Source organism: Eschrichtius robustus, chromosome 15 (genome assembly GCF_028021215.1).
Source record: "Eschrichtius robustus isolate mEscRob2 chromosome 15, mEscRob2.pri, whole genome shotgun sequence".
NCBI classification, from domain to species: domain Eukaryota; kingdom Metazoa; phylum Chordata; class Mammalia; order Artiodactyla; family Eschrichtiidae; genus Eschrichtius; species Eschrichtius robustus.
Window position 1 is genome coordinate 95,744,974 of NC_090838.1, and position 17,352 is coordinate 95,762,325.

The following is a 17,352-nucleotide window of genomic DNA, read 5'->3' on the forward strand; positions in this document are numbered from 1 at the left end:
TAACACTCGGAAATGAACTGTCCGAGGAGACACACGTGCTGACGAAGCAGGAGACTTCATGGGGAAGGGGCGCCCGGGAGGAGAGCAGCAGGTCAGGGAACCCAGGAGGACTGCTCAGCCACGCGGCTCGCAGTCTCGGGCTCCACGGTGATCGGGTTTGTTCCCGGGCTGTCTTTGGCTGGTCATCTTTCTCGGCCTGTATCTGGTCTGACTCAGGGCCCTTCCTGGTGGCACACACATCTCTCATCCAAGATGGATTCCAGCGTGAGGGTTTCTGGGAGGTTGGCAGAGCTTATTCTGGGCTGGCGTCCCCTCCCTCCTTCGACCCCTCCCAAATCCTTCCGGCGGCGTTAGCTTGTTAGTTCCGAGTTCCCCTCAGGATCTCCTGTTGTGAGAGAACTCATGCAAGTGGTTATTACCGTGCCTGGCCAGCGCGGTGGCTTTGGTCGGTGGCTCCTTAGCAGAGCACAGCGCTAAGAGGCTGCGTCGCTTGCCCGAGGCTGGCACGGGCCTGGCCCTCCTCCGTCCTCGTGTCCTGTGTCTCTGTCAGTCTCTCTGCACACGCGGTTGTCAGCACAGAACTGGGTTCCAGCTCAGATCTTGACCTTGGAGCGCACTTCCAGCTCACTGTGATTCTCTCCTCTGCTCAGAGCAGAGCTTGGCTGTGGTGCCAAGCTGTCCGCAGGGCTGTGAGTACCTGCGCTCCATTTTGAGCACAATTGGCCTGTTCTGTGCAGGCTGTTGCAGCTGCTATTTATGTCTTGTTCCATTGTTCAGCCTGACGACGAATGATCTGTTTTCATTCAGGGATTCCACTCTTCCCGTCTTCCTTCAATCAAGGTGTTCTGATGCTAATTCCAGCTGTCATCTGGCCCTGCAGGTTCCCTGGACGCAGGGTCAGGCCTCCCCCTCCCTCGCTCCCTCTCCTCCTGAGGCTGGAACGCAGGCTGCAGAGTGTGAGGCCAGGCGGACAGAGCCCCTCGCGCTCGCCCCTCTGCCCAGCCCACCCTGAGAGAGACCCTGGGCCCTGGTGCTCCGTGCTCTCACTCAAGATCAAGAGCAGGGACCCAGCCACCCCCAGGGTCGATCGAGGCCTTGAAGGAGACAGACCCGTTAGGGGCTGACAGGGACAGGGACAGACACAGGGCCCCGCCCACAGCCTTGGTGGCGGGAGGCTCACCCAGCGGACACACGCAGAGCCGGAGCAGCCAGCGTCTCTGGTGAAGGCCTCCGGCTCCGCGTGCGGGCCTCTGCTGGGGCTCTCGACTCCAGGGCGAAGACCAGAGCCCACTGGACAGGGGACAGAGGGGCACCTGCCTGCTCATCCCACCGGGAGCTGTGCTGTATCCGGGGAGCCTGACTTCGGGTGGGAGAGGCAGGAATGGCAGGGACAGCTTCTGAGAGTGACGGGCTGTGCGAGTCACCCAGGAGGTGTGTGGGGTGTCTGATCAGGAGGCGGTCAGTGTTAGGTATTTCAAAAGAAACATTAAAGCCGCCCTCGTGGGAACAGTGAGAACTCGGGATGGCTCTCTGAGACTCGTCCTGTGGTGGGCGCTGCTGCCACTTTGCGTCCCGGTGGGGGTGCGGTCCCGGCGCCCTGGGCTGTGCGGGCAGCGCTGTCGAGGGGGGCGGTCCTCAGGGCTCCCCGGGACCTGACCTTTGAGCCCGTTTTGGGGAGCGGAGGTGTGGGAGCTGCTGGGCCACGCATCCCTCAGGCTGCTCTTCCAGGGCTTGCTGTCTCTCGGTCTGTGGATTAACCTGGAGGGCTGGAGGCCCCTGGGTGTGATTCCCGGTGAAGACCGTCCTTTGACTCCCCCGTGTGTTCCCCACTGTGTTCACACAAGCGTTTCACCAGCTCCCACTCTACCCCCCCCGCCTTAGGTTAGGGCGCAGCCCCCTCGCCCAAGCACCTGTTCTTTCTCATCTCTCCTCTCCAGACGCCTCCCGCCTCCGCATCCCCGCCACCCCACATGGCAGCCTGAGGGATTCCCTCCACCTGCCTGGAATGCTGGTTCTAACAGCCTCCGTTTCGTCACCTGAAGTGACCACATGGTCCGAGCCAGCTTGGTTTTGCCTCCAGGGAATGTTTTGTTGTTTGGATATGTTCCCTTCTGGACTCAGCAAGGAAAGCAGGGGTGTCTAAAGCCCATGGAGGGTGCTAACTTACCTTTAAAAACCTTCACTGTGATGGGATCGATGAGGTTTACAAAGGCTTGAAGCGTGTGCATCAAAGCAAGGTTTTTATCTTGGTGTCAGCTTCTGAACAGTCCTGTTAAAATTGCATTAATTAAAGTCATTCTAAAACCAAAGCCTTTGTTTCATTGAAGAAGAGAGTGGATAATTACTTCTTGTAAAGCAGCTATGAAAAGCACAATTTATAACTTTTTAGCAGTCCCACTCCAAAAAGCTGGGCATGTGCAGGTAAAAAGACAAAAGGAGACAGTGCAGCGTCCCTGCTCTGTCAGCCGGTGGCTCCCAGCTGTCCCCGGAGGCCCACGTGTGCAGTGCCTTCCACGTGACGGGGAGGAGCTGGGGTCAGGGGCTGCTGGGTGCAGGGACCTTGCACTTGGGATCACCTGTGTGGCCTCAGCCCTGTGGCCTTAGGATCCCACGTGTGTCTCATCTCAGAGCCATCTGCACCTGCCCTGCAGCGGAGACTGGAGACCCGCCATCACTACGCCGGCCCCTCGGAGAGGCCACAGCACCCGTGGACACGGCGACAGCTCCCTGCTAGTCCCCATCTCACACCCTCCCACCCGCCCAGCCCTGCATGGCCGGAGGGATGCTTTGAGTTGGCAAAGCCCTTTTAGAGTTGTTTTTTATTTATTTATTTTTTTAAATTTATGGCTGTGTTGGGTCTTCGTTTCTGTACGAGGGCTTTCTCTAGTTGTGGCAAGCGTGGGCCACTCACTATCGCGGCCTCTCTTGTTGCGGAGCACAGGCTCCAGACGCGCAGGCTCAGTAATTGTGGCTCACGGGCCCAGTTGCTCGGCGGCATGTGGGATCTTCCCAGACCAGGGCTCGAACCCGCGTCCCCTGCACTGGCAGGCAGATTCTCAACCACTGCGCCACCAGGGAAGCCCAGCAAAGCCCTTTTAAAACACCACCGGCTGTCCTGACTTGGGCAGACTTCCCTCCTGCTGGTGTCACCACAATATCCTTCCACGTGATCCTCTTACACCGCTGAGTGTTTAATCGTCCGTCCCCAATGTGGGGATTCTCTCCTTTGTGAATGAACCTAGCATTAATCCCAAACTATGTTCTTCTGACTGGGAGACAGACGTAGGTGGATAGAAATCAAATGTATTTGAGGTTCGGACTCTAGAGTGAGACAGGGATTCGAATTGTGACACTTCTACTTTTATATGGTGATTTGGGGACATTTACTTCACCTCTGAGTCTCTTTTTTGATGATAAAATGGAGTTGATAGGATTCAGTGAACAAAGGCATTTAGGGAACCAACCTCAAAATAGGCACTCAACCAGTTCTGGCTTCCACCCTCGCTGGCTTCCTGCTTCTGTCAGATGCGCATCACTTTTTGTGTTGGCCCAGGATGCTCGTGGTGGGGGAGATGGGACTCCTCCACAAACCCCCGCCGCCTGGAGCTGAGACTCTGTGGACGGGTCGCCTGTACCTGTATTGTCCCGGTGGCTGCGTCTTGGAGAGGGTTGCCCGGGGGTGTGGAACCCCTCAGCCCTCCTGTCAAGGCCGCCGTGCCCGTCGTGGGCAGCCCAGACCCACTGCATGTCCTCTGCCCTGAGGGGCAGTTGGGATGCTTCCCGGGCTGGAAGTCTCGGGGACCTAGTGACCAAAGCGAGTGAGCCTGAGGGAGCAGGCAGTGCTGCATTCTGCTCTGGCTGGGCGGCTCCCGGACCCGCCCTCCAGCTGGGCAGCAGCCTGCGGGCTCCTCCAAGGAGGCGGCTTTCCTAAGGGGACCGACCTCCCAGAGGCTCGGAGCAGGTTGGGCTCTGAAGACTGTCCCCACCCAGCCCCTTCTCTCGGCGTCAGGCGGGGTTGGAGGAGCCCTCCCAGCCCCCAGCAGCGTCTGGAGCTAAGCTGCGGCGCACAAGCCAGGAAGGAGGGGACAGCCCAGCAGCCGGTCCCTTCAGAGCCTCCCCTGGGACCCCGGAGCCATCGGGGGGAGTCCTGTGCTGCGTCTGCAGCAGAAGGTGCAGGGGGTTTGTGAGCTCTTTCCTTTGGGATTTTCCCCTTTCTCTGGGACCAGAGTGACCGGCGCTCTGTCTGCGGCTGGCAGTGAGGGACTGTCAGGGATGGGGCAGCGCGAGGTGGCCGCGGCCGTGGCCCGGCTGAGTGGGCGTCAGCGCTGAGCGGACAGGCCGCGTGGCCACGTTTCTGAAGGGCCATCCTGTTGTCTGACCCTCGGTGTCTCTTAGAAGCCACTTGGTTGCAAGTAAGAGGAGCGGAGGAGCAGGGAGGCCCCCGGGAGGGCGGGCAGCCGGCCCGTGTCCAGGTTCCGTGCGTGTGGTCTGCCCCACAGCGTGTTTAGGAAACTGTCAGGCCCCAGAGGAGCCGCTGCGGGAACTCTCCGGGTGTTTTGGGCCGGGCCTTCGGAGTGTGAGACATACCTTTGACGTGGTGTTGAGGACAGTGCACTCCACCAGCCACGCTTTGGTGTCTGGGGACTTCAGGGAGGACAGAGACTCCAGCCTCCTGGCAGGTCAGGGAGGGAAAGCCTCAGGCCTGGGCTTCCTAACAGCCCCATCTGTTTGCAGCTCGGCTTTCCCCCCGGTAGGAATCACGTACCAACACTGCGGAGTTCGGTGAGTTAATCAGAAGTGCAGTTAAGGCCCCTTTAGGTGGTGCCCGACTCCTTTGCAAGTGCGTTGCCCACTGAGCCTGTGCGGGAAGGCGGTCCACTCCTTCCATGACCACTCTGTGTTCAGGGTCGCGTGGGACCACCCCAAGGCCACCCACTTCCAAGGGAGCTCTGCCGCTGGGCCCTGGCCTTCGGTGTCCCTCAGAGCTTGGAAACAGGGGGACGGGGAGGCGGCACAGGGAAGGCCCCTGACCCGCGAGAGGAACGCTTGCGGAGGAGCCTATAGGTGAAGTTGTCGTGCGTCTGAAAGTGAAATGATGTCGTGGAAGCAGCTTTTGTCCAGAAAATCCTCGATGCTGCCAGACTGGCCCAGACCTTGTCTGCCCCGCCGCCATCCCTCAGGGCGTTGTGGTGTCCGGAAGAGGCCCTTTGCTCCTCCGCACCGGGCAGCGCTGGGGACCCGGGGTGCAGGCCAGCCTGCCCACTGTCCGTCCACAGTCTCACTGGCCCTCAGCCAGGCCCCGTCACGCTCCACATCTCTGGCTGCTTCCCTCCTGAAACAGGAGAGTTGAGCACGAGGCAGAGACAGCACGGTACGGCCGGCAGATCCTGCAACGCCAACTCCGCGGCCCGGCCTGGAAGTGTGTGGGGGCCTGGACGGCGACGGCCCAGCGCAGAGCTCCCCGCTCGTCCGTCCGCTCAGCTGGCGTCGTGCCAGGCTGCCCCTCGTGACCGTGGCACGCGGGCGCCATGCGGCTCGGGCCCGCCCTGTCTCACGCAGTTAGGGTTTGGGGGCGGTGGTTCTCCGCATTCCCAAGAGGCCGCAGAGCAGGTGCCTCCCCTGTCCTTGTCCTTGTGAAAGCACCGGCCCCGGGGTTGTGAAATACGACTGCAAATCCGAGGCCTGACGGGGATCCAGGCATCGCTCTCCCGGTCATGCGTGGATGGCGGGAGAAGGTGTTGGCTGCAGGACCACGGCATTTGGTGCTGGTGGCTCTGCGGTGCTGCCCGGTGCTCAGCACTCCTCACCGAGGTTGTGTCCCTGGCGAGAGCTGGGTTAGAGGCAGAGCAGAGCGGCGGGAACCCGTCCTCCGCGACCTCGGGAAGTTAGTCACTTGCTGGTGTTCTGGGTGTGGCTGCCCCCTGCAGAGCCCGGCCTCCCCCCCCGAAACTGCGTGAGCTGAAGAGGAGCATCTGGTCCTGCCACGTCCTCGGGTCACGGCCCGGATTTGCGTCTGCTCATGTCCCGGCCTCGCCGGAGCAGTTTGATGTGACTGGATTCGGGACCCACGTGCTGCACTGCGCTGGGATTTTGCTGCACTTGCCCTGCGCGTGGGTGCTGAGCTTTCCGTGGTGAGGGATGCTTTCCTCCTGGTGCCGGGCACCTAGGGGATGCCCGGGGGATGCTGCTGAGCTGGGGGAGGCGTAGCTTGGCCCCTCGTGGCCCTCGGGTGACGGCAAGCTCCCCGGCTTAAGAGGCGGGGCTCCTTTGGGGGCAGCTGTCCCTTACTTGGAGCTGTGTCTGCTTCTCAGTCACCGGAGCCTCCTGGGTGGCCGGCAGTGAGCCTGGATCCTCAGTGCAGTGATGAAGGCGCGGCCCCTCCTGGCCTCCTCAACCCGCAGGCTTGGTGCCCACTTCTCCGGTTTTCTGTGCTTCACACTCTTCGCCTCGTGTTGGCTTCCTCAGGATGCAACGTCCCTTTAGAGGTGCATCAGGGCCACAGGCAGGATTCAGGGCGTGCCGTGGCTTGTCCACACCGGAAAGACTGTGACCTTAAAACAAGCTTTTTATCTAAGTATAGTGTAATGTACCGACAAGTGTACTAATCAAAATTATGCAGCTTGGTGGTTGGAAAGAATATGTCCTATAATCACTACCCAGTGGGGAAATGGTGGGGTGCCAGCACCCCGGCACCCAGCTTCCCTCCGTGTCTTCTAACACTGTAGATGAGCATGTCTGTTCTTGAACTTCCAATAAACGGATCGTGCAGAACCTACTCACGTGTCCAACTTTGTTTCCTCTCCACGGTACGTGTGTGAACTGCACCTATATTTTGTGAGTGCTATAGTATGTTCGCGTTCATCAGTCTGGGGTACTTTTAGCTATTTTTTTTAAATAGACTCTGTTTGTAGAGCAGTGTTGTGTTCATGCACAAGGTACAGGATTTCCCGATGCCCGCGCCCCCGCGCAGGCGCAGCCACCCTGTTATCCACCGCCCCCCCCCCCCAGGTGGGACATTGTTACAACTGCTGAACCCACACTGACACTTGGCATTCCCCAAAGCACATAGTTTACATTATTGTTCACCCTTGGGGTTACATATCCTGTGGGTTTGGGCAAATGTGTAATGACACGTATGCACGTGTGTAGTATACAGAGCAGTTTTACCGCCCTAAAAACCTTTGTGCTCCACCTGTTCCGCCCTCCTTCCCCCCAACTCCTGGCAACCACTGTTCCTTTTACTGTCTCCATAGTTTTGCCTTTTCCAGAATGTCATATAGTTGGAATCGCACAATCTATATAGCCTTTTCAGACTGGCTTCTTAATCATATGCATTTAAGGTTCCTCCCTGGCTTTTCATGGCTTGATAGCTCATTTCTTTTTAGCACCGAATAATATTCCATCGTCTGGATAGACCACAGTTTTATCTATCCGTTAACCTACTAAAGGACATCTTGTTGCTTCCAAGTTTAGTTGCTGTGAACATCCATGTGCAGGTTTTTTGTGTGGATGTAAGTTTTTAACTCCATCGGGTAAATGCCAAGGAGTGTGATTGCTGGATTGTATGGTAAGAGTATGTTTAGGTTTGTAAGAAACCACCGGCTGTCTTCCAAAGTGGCTGCGCTCTTCTGCATCCCCACCAGCAGTGACGAGGGTTCCTGTTGCTTCACACCCTCACCAGCATTTGGTGCTGTCATTGTTCTGGATTTTGACCTTTCTAATAGAATGTAGTGTTACCTCATTGTTGTGTTAATTTGCATCTCCCTGATGACATATCATGTGGACCATCTTTTCATGTGCTTATTTGCCATCTGTGTGTCTTCTTTAGTGAGGTGTATGTTAAGGTATTTGGCCCATTTTTAAATCGAATTGTTTGTTTTCTTATTGTTGAGTTTTATGAGTTCTTTGTATATTTTGAATAATAGTCCTTTATCAGATATGTCTTTTGCAAATATTTCACGAGTCTGTGGCTTGTCCTTTTATTCTCTTGACAGCGTCTTTCACAGAGGAGAAATTTTTAATTTTAATGAAGTCCAGCTTATCAGTTCTTTCTTTCATGGACCAGTCTTTGATGCTGTATCCAAAAGTCATCACCAAACCCAAGGTCATCTAGATTTTCTCCTGTGCTATCTTCTAAGAGTTGTATAGTTTTGCATTTTACATTTAGATCTATGATTCATGTTGACTTAATTTTTGTGAAGGGTGTTAGGTGTGTGTCTAGATTCATTTTTTTTTTTACATGTGGATGTCCAGTTGTTCTGGCACCATTTGTTGAAGAGACTGTCTTTGCTCCATTGTAGTGCCTTTGCTCCTTCATCAAAGATCAGTTGACTACATTTATGTGGGTCTATTTCTGGGCTCTCTGTTATGTTCCATTGATCTGTTTTTATATCCTATCGCCAATCCCACACTGTCTTCAGTACTGTAGCTTTATAGTAAGTCTTGAAGTCGGATAGTGTCAGTCTTTGTTCTTTTCTGTCAGTGTTGAGTTGGCTATTCTGGGTCTTTTGCGTCTCCATATAAAGTTTAGAATCAGTTTGTCAACATCCACAGAAAAGCTTGCTGAGATTTTTATCAGGATTGCATTGAATCTAGAAGTTGAGAAGAACATCGTGACAGTACCGAGTCTTTCTACCCATGTACGTGAGACATCTCTCTACTTGGTTCGTCTTTGATTTTCTTCACCAGAGTTTTGTAATATTCCTCATGTAGCTCTTGTACTTATTTTGTTAGATGTATACCTAAGTGTTTCATTTTTTTACATGCTAATGTAAACAGTATTACATTTTTTAATGTCAAATTCCCCTTGTTCATTGCTAGTATATAGAAAAATATTTAACTTTCATATATTAATCTTATATTCTGAAACCTTGCTATAATTGCTCATTGGTTGTAGTTTTTTGTTGATTCTTTCAGATTTTCTACATAGACAATCATGTAATCTGCAAACAAAGACAGTTTTGTTTCTTTCTTCCCAATCTGTATACCTTTTGTTTCCCTTTGTTGTTTTAATTGCATTAGCTAAGACTTTGACTATGATATTGAAAGGCTGTGGTTAGAGGGGACATCCTTGCCTTGTTCTTGATCTTAGGAAAAGCGTCACATTTCTCACCATTAAGTATGATGTTAGCTGAAGGGTTTTGTGAACGTTCTTTTCAAGTGGAGGAAGCTTCACTCTATTTCTAGCTTACTGAGAGGTTTTTTTTTTTTAATCATGAATTGTTTGATTTTGTCAAATGCTTTTTCTGCATCTATTAATGTGAGGATGTGATTTTTCTTCTTTAGCCTGTTGATGGTGATGGATTACAGTAATTGATTTTTGAATGTTAAACCAGCCTTGCATATCTGGGATAAATCCTAGTTGGTCATGCTATATAGTTCTTTTTATACTTTGTTGCATTCAACTTGCTAATATTTTATTGAGGATTTTTGCAACTATGTTCATGAGAGACATTTTAGTTTTCTTTGCCTACTGTGTCTTTGTCTAGTTTGTATAATTCTGGCCTCATAGAATGAGATAGAAAGTAGCCCTCCTGCTTCTGTCTTCTGAAATAAATTGTTAGAGAATTTGGCATAATTTCTTCCTTAAATGTTGGTAGAATTCAGAACCCATCTGGGTCTGGTGCTTTCTGTTTTGGAAGTTTATTAATTATTGATTCAATTTCTTTAACAGATATAGGCCTACTCAGATTGTCTATTTCTTCTTGTGTGAGTTTTGGCAGATTGCGTCTTTAAAGAAATTGGTCCACTTTGTTTATTAAATTTGTGGGTATAGAATTGTTCATAATATTTCTTTATTATCCTTTTAATGCCCATGAGATCTGTGGTAATGTCCCCTCTTTCATTACTAATATTAGTAATTTGTGTTGCCTCTATTTTTTTCTTCGTTATCCTGGTTAGAAGCTAATTAAGTTTATTGATCTTTTGAAATAGCAGCTCTTTGTTGATTTTTTTTCTATTGATTTCATATTTTCAACTTCATTGATTTCTGCTCTAATTTTTATTTCTTCTTTTCTTCCGCTTACTTTGGATTTAACTTGCTCTTCTCTTTTAGTTTCCTATGGTGGAAGCTTGGTTTATTGATTTTAGATCTTTCTTCTTTCCTGATATATGCATTCAGTGTTATAAATTTACCTTTAAGCACTATTTTCACTGCAGCCCATAAATTTTGACGAATTGTGTTTTTATTTTCATTTGTTTTAAAATATTTTAAGATTTCTCTTGATGTTTCTTCTTTGAACCAAATGTTATTAGAATTGTGTTAATTCCAAGTATTTTGGAATTTTCCAATTATCTTTCTGATATTGATTTCTAGTTTAATTCCACTGTGGTCTGAGAGCAGACATTGTATGGTTTCTGTTCTTTTAGCATTGTTAAGGTGTGTTTTATGGCCCAAAATGTCATCTATCTTGGTGAATGTTTCATGTGACCTCAAAGAAAATGTGTATTTTGCCATTGCTGGATGAAGTAGTCTATAGATGTCAATTATATCCAGTTGATTGATGGTGGTGTTGAGTTCAGCTTGGTCCTTACTGATTTTCTGCCTGCTGGTTCGTTCATTTCTGATAGTGGGGCATTGAAGTCTCCAGTCTGTAACAGTGGATTCATCTGTTTCTCCTTGTAGCGCTATCAGTTTTTGCTTCACGTGTTTTGACACTCTGTTGTTAGGTGCATGCATGTTAAGGATTGTTATCTTCCTGGAGAATTGACACCTTTATCATTATGTAATGCCCCTTTTTATCCCTCATAACTTTCCTTGCTTTGAAGTTTGCTTTTCCTGAAATTAGTATAGCTACTCCTGCTTTCTTTTGATTAGTGTTAGCATGGTATATCTTTCCTTATCTCTTTACTTTTAATTTATATATATCTTTATATTTAAAATGGGCTTCTGGTACATAACATATAGTAGGGTATTGTTTTTTTGATCTACACTGACAATCTCTGTCTTTCAATTTGTAGATTTAGACTATTGCTATTCAAAGTGATTATTGATATTGTTGAATTAATATTTACCACATTTGTTGTCTTTGACTTTTGTTCCTGTTTTTGTTTTCCATCCTTTTTTTGCCTTTTGCAGTTTTAACTAGGCAATTTAAATGATTTCATTTTCTCTCCTGTCTTAGCATATCAGTTGTACCTTTAAAAAACTTTTTTTGTGGTTGGCCTAGAGATTGCAATATGCATTTACAACTAATCCAGGTCCACATTCAGATAACACTGTACTGTTTCACAGGTAGTGCAGGTACCTTATAATCACAAAATAATCCTAATTCCTTCCTCTTGTCCTTTTTGTCATTGCTGTTATTCATTTAACTTATATATAAACATACATAAGTGTATATATATATATATATACACACACACACTATATATATGATATACATATATATGGTATGTACATAAGCATATGTAATTAGATACATTGTTGCTATTATTATTTTGAACAAACTGTTTTTTTAATTTTTCCTTTACTTATTCCTTCTCCAATGTTCTTTCTTTATGTAGAATCAAGGTTTTGACCTATGTAACTTTTCTTCTCTCTAAAGAACTTCTTTTAACATTTCTTGCAAGGCAGGTCTACGGGCAACACATTCCCTCAATTTTTGTTTGTCTCAGAAAGTCTTTATTTCTTTCTCACTATTGAAGGGTTATTTTTCAGGGTAGAGAATTCTCAGTCATTATTGTGTCAAATATTTCTTTTGTTCCTTTTTTTCTTCTCCTTCCTATATTCCTGTTACGTGTATATTACACCTCTTGTAGTTATCCTGCCGTTTTGGGATATTCTGTTCTGTTTGGGGTTTTTGTTTATTTTCTTTTTCAGTCTTTGTTCTCTTTGCTTTGCGGTTTTGGAAGTTTCTGTTGAGACATCCTTAAACTCAGAGATTCTTTCTTCAGCTGTTAAATCTACTAATAAGCTTATAAAAGGCATTCTTTATTTCTGTTACAGTGTTTTGATCTCCAGCATTTCTTTTTGGTTCTTTCTTGGACTTACCATCTCTCAGTTTGCATTGCCTACCTGTTCTTTCATGCTGTCTACTTAATGTATTAGAGCCCTTAGCATAGTTGTTTTAAATTCCCTGTTTGATAATTCCACCATTCCTGCCATATCTGAGTCTGGTTCTGATGCTTGCTCTGTCTCTTCAAACTGTTCTTTGCCTTTTAGGATGTCTAGTAATTTTTTTTTTCCTTGTTGATATTTGGACATAAAATGCCTGTTTTTCTTTTAAAGTATGTGTCTCTCTTTCCTGCTGTGTCTCTTACGTCCTTATGTAGCAAGGATATTAGGTCTTTGTCTCCAGTTTGTCCTGCAAGTATTTTTCTAGAGTATTTCCCTTTTTGTTTTGTTCTTGCTGTTCTTAACATAGAGAATTTCATTTTTTTGTAACCAAATCTTTGTTATTTACTTCTTTTTTTTTTTTTTCTAAAGCAGGAGCTTGTTTTTATTTATTTATTTTTGGCTGTGTTGGGTCTTTCGTTTCTGTGCGAGGGCTTTCTTTAGCTGCGGCGAGCGGGGGCCACTCTTCATCGCAGTGCGCGGGCCTCTCACTATCGCGGCCTCTCTTGTTGCGGAGCACAGGCTCCAGACGCGCAGGCTCAGTAGTTGTGGCTCACGGACTTAGTTGCTCCGTGGCATGTGGAATCTTCCCAGACCAGGGCTCGAACCCGTGTCCCCTGCATTGGCAGGCAGACTCTCAACCACTGCGCCACCAGGGAAGCCCCTGTTATTTACTTCTTAAGACCATTCCCCACCTCAAGATTAAACGTCTATTCACATTTTCTTCTTGGTTATTCAAGGTTTTTTTCTAACATTTAAATCTTTAATACTTAGGGAATTAATTTTGGCATATACAGTGAATTAGAGAATTAACTTTGTTTTTTTAATGATTAGCCAATTTTAATCACATTTTCTAACTGGTTATCGCTGGTAGATGGGAAACCCAATGATTTTCATGTATTTATTTTAAAATTATCAGCCTTTCTCAAATTCTTATTTATTCTAATTTTAAACTACTGCTCTATTTTTCTAGGTAGAAAATCATATGATTTTTCTTCCCAATATTTATACTTCCTATTTTTTTCCTTTTATTTCTATGGCTCTAATTTCTAGACCAGTCTCAAATAACCGTGTAGATATTATGGTATTTTATTTTTTACCAAAATTAATCTGGTATTTTTTCTTTTTAATTTTTAATTTTACAAAATTAAGTGTCTTTTTTTGTTTTATTTTGCTCTTGCAAAAGCTCTGGCTTGTAGGAAGCCTTCAGTTACCTTTTCCTTTGCACCGTTGGCGAGGTCTTGGGGGCCGCCCTTTGGCTGAGCCTGAGTGGAGTTTATTATGGGTACAGGGCTCTCCTGGTCATGAACTTTATGTGAGATAAGCAGGGTGCCCTCTCTGCTCATCCCTTCTCAAGCCACTCGGCCACTTTGGCCCTAATGCTTATCAGGAAAGCCCGCCGCCTTGATGGCCGAGCACTGACTACAAGGAAACCCTTGTCGGTGTCACCCTGCCGTGGAGAACCAGCCACCCCGAAATGTGGGAAAGCCTAGATTCCCTCAGTGTCTGTTGCGTTTTCTAGACTGTATCAATTGGGAAAAGAAATATTTTGAAGTCACACAGCCCTTGTTATTTGGTACTTGTTTAAGCTGGGAAATTGGGGTGAGGACCTGGAGAAGGAGGGGTGCGGTTGCCCCTGCGCTGTCCCCTAAACCCCTAGGAGGGGGAGGTTTGGAAGGGAGCATGGGGACCTGCCAGTACAGACTCCCGGCCTTGCCTTTCCCGCCCCATGTCCTCTGGCAGGCACGTCCAGCGCCCATCACCTCGTCCCCCCTCGCCCCAGATAAACTCCCCAAACTGTGCGGCCCCTCCTTTCGCGGGGAAGCAGCTTCTCCGGTGATGTCAGGAAGTCCATTGGCCTGGAACATCCCTCTGACCCCAGGGGCCCACACCCCACATCACTGCTTCACACGAAGGGGTCGAAGGCCCCTTGGTAAGGCAGGCTGTGCTTTCAGACCCAGCCGGACCCACAAGGCTGCTCTGGCTGTCAGCTCCTGAGCGCACTGCAGCGCCAGGCAGGCCTCTGGGGTCCATGCAGGTCTTGGGGGATAAAGGCAGGCAGTTTTGATGTGGAGGGCGGTTGGGCAGACAGCCCATGGACGGTTCCACTGCACCCCGTGCGGCACCAGCATGGCCCCCCGACGCTTGCTGCTGCCCGGTCGTCCCCTCGCTCCTCGTCCTCTCCCCCGCCCTTGTCTTCTGTCCCCGCGGCTCGTGGCACCTCCGGGGGCACCAGACGAGTCCTCCTTCACCGCCCGCCTGTGTCCCTGCTTCACACCCCTCCTTCTTCCTGCGTCTGCCCACCTTCTGCCTCTGTCCTTGCTACTTGCCTGGCACGACACGGATTTAACAGGGTTATTCAGAGCTTCCACGACTCTAAATAAATGGAGTTGGATTGGGTCATCTTTTGTGCTTTGGTGGAGGCAGGAACATAGAAAGTTTTATACTTAGTTGAATTTATATTTGTTGAAAACCATTTTATTTATAAGCAAATATTAGGAACATGAATTTTAAAGTGCTCACTAGATTGTGAATTATCACACACTTCCCCTGGAGGCTCTTTGCCGCTAAAATCAATATGGGAGAGGAAGAGAGATCCTGGGTGAAGATGTGGGGAGGGACGGTTTTCACGACCGATCTCAGAATGAGTCATCGCTTAGAGTCTTTCCTTACCTTCAATGACACTAACCGATCTCTTGGTTCTGTTTTTGTGCGTGTCCCTGTGCTTGCCTGCACGGGGCAATTCCAGGATGAAGTCCTGACTGTAATCAGAAGAGTGGATGACAACTGGGCGGAGGGAATGCTGGGAGACAAGATCGGGATCTTCCCCCTGCTGTACGTGGAGGTAAGGCTGCGCTCCCACGCTCACCCCTCCCGCACGTGGAGGTGAGGCCAGGCTCCCAGACTCACCCCTCCTGCACGTGGAGGTGAGACCAGGCTCCCAGACTCACCCCTCCTGCACATGGAGGTGAGGCCAGGCTCCCAGACTCACCCCTCCTGCACGTGGAGGTGAGGCCAGGCTCCCAGGCTCACCCCTCACCCCTCCTGCACATGGAGGTGAGGCCAGGCTCCCAGACTTACACCTCCTGCACGTGGAGGTGAGGCCAGGCTCCCAGGCTCACCCCTCCTGCACGTGGAGGTGAGGCCAGGCTCCCAGGCTCACCCCTCCTGCACGTGGAGGTGAGGCCAGGCTCCCAGGCTCACCCCTCCTGCGCGTGGAGGTGAGGCCAGGCTCCCAGGCTCACACCTCCTGCACGTGGAGGTGAGGCCAGGCTCCCAGGCTCACACCTCCTGCACGTGGAGGTGAGGCCAGGCTCCCAGACTCACACCTCCTGCACGTGGAGGTGAGGCCAGGCTCCCAGACTCACACCTCCTGCACATGGTGGTGAGGCCAGGCTCCCAGACCCACGCCCTCTCTTGCCGTTTGTTGTTTGCTTCACCAGACCAGAGGTGACCTCTCCTCAGGGGAAGAAGGTTACCCCACAGTAATCTGAGTTCAGATGGGGATGACATGTGGGTTTTATTCAACCCTGAGGCTGTGAGAACTGCCTCCGCCTCTTGGGGGTGGTCCGTCCCAGCGCATCATCTTGCCACGTGGGCAATGAGGCAGGGCTCCCGTGCGGATCTTCCCTACTTCTCATGGGAAACCTGGGCCCGGCCCCATTTCTCCGAGACCCTCCAGGTTCTGCTGGGCTTGCCCCCAGAACCCCGGGGAGAAGAGCTCACCACAGGAAGCAGCTTCCCCGGGGACACGGCCAACAGCTGAAGGGAACGTTGAGGCTCCCCGGACTTGGGGTTTGGGGTGGCTCCTCAGCTCCAGCCCTGGAGTGGAGCGTGCTCGGGCTTGTTTGAGGCTTGTTGGCTTCCTGCCTCTTTTCTGTGACCGAGATGCTCTGGGTTTCCAGTGAATAAGTTATGGGCGGTGGCCAAGCGAGGAGCGTTCAGAACCTTTGACCTTTCAGCCCCTGGTCGCCATGGGCTGTGTGTGTGTTTGCTGTTTGTCAGCACATGTCCGCATGCGCACGTCCCCAGGCTGACCCCACGCCGCGCCTGTGCGCACTGCGTCACCCCCGGGAGTCGTTTCAGCCAGTGCTCACGGGGTGTGGGCCCCGGACCCTCCTGAGGAGTCCTTGTCCGGCCTCTCGCACCCCACGTGTGCAGGACCGCCCCCCATTCCGCAGAGGCCCAGAGCCGGGTGCCATCGCAGGCCGGCGGCTCTCAACTGGGCTCCACTCCCGGCCCCCAGCGTCCTCGCTCAGAGCCTGTGCTCCCCCAGCCCAGGGCGGGCCACACACGATGCAGGGGACATGGCCAGCTTCGCCCCTGCTGAGCCCTGTGGGCCAGTGGATTCCGGTACCTGCCAGATGAAGGCCGCTGGCTGGGGTGGGTGGCCCAGTCTCTCTGCGCTTATTAGCCTCTGCTTTTCCAGCCTCATCTCCAGCCCTTTCCTCCCCTTCCCTTCCATGTCCTGAACCCGCGGTTCTTACATGTACTCTGAAGCAACTCCCTGGGCGACTCTCAGACCCTCCCCAACAGTAAGTCCGCACACACACTCCCCTCTCTGGTACACTTGCGAGGGGCACACATGTGCACACACGTGCACACACACACTCTGCTCTCTGCCCCCTCCCACCCCGGCGAGGACCACAGTCCACAGCACCTCCGGCCTCACTTGTGCATTTGCTTCAACTCTGGGAGGTGGTCTTCTCCATCTGCGGCTTCAGACCCAAGAACTCGATGCATGAAACCACCACAGCGCTGTCCAGACGTGGAGAGTCTGTGCCCCCGACATCTTTGGCCAGTGGAACCTCTTCCAAGGCAGACTCTCATGGAGCCACTCACAGAAAGATCCCAGGGGCCTGTGACAACGCCCCAAAATGAAGTTAACTCAGACGAGTTGTGGAGCTGGGACATCTGCCCAATGGGGGGCAGAGAAGGTGAAAGGACGGACGTTTAAGAGCATGGATGCAGCTCACGGACACATTTTTTAAAGAAACCAGATGGAAAACAGAGTGCACTGAAGACTTTCCCTTTTAGAAAGTTCAGGAGCAGCAGAACTCCCCCCACACCCCCGGCTGATGGAAGGGGGTACCCTGGGGGAGACCAAGCGCAAGAAGCAAGAGGGAGGCCCCCGGGCTGTGGAGAGGCTTCGAAGCTTGATCTGGGAGGTGCTGGTGCGGTTGTGCAGCTGTGAAGTAGTGTAGCTAACATTTTTGCACTTCTCTTTAAAATGCAGTTTAAGAAGCTAAGAAAAAATTTTGTAGGGAACCTGAGGCAGGTAGTGGTGCCCCTGCGGG

The 17,352-nt window shown here is 50.7% G+C and overlaps 1 protein-coding gene across 4 annotated transcripts in view; it reads left to right on the forward strand.

Moving 5' to 3' along the window:
* Positions 1-17,352, forward strand: part of SH3RF3 (SH3 domain containing ring finger 3) — a 215,298-nt gene that overhangs the window by 100,505 nt on the left and 97,441 nt on the right. For all 4 annotated transcript variants that reach the window (XM_068564637.1, XM_068564638.1, XM_068564640.1 and 1 more), the window contains one exon: positions 14,805-14,900. In XM_068564637.1, the coding sequence (XP_068420738.1) occupies positions 14,805-14,900 (96 nt within the window). The remainder of the gene's footprint in view (positions 1-14,804; positions 14,901-17,352) is intronic.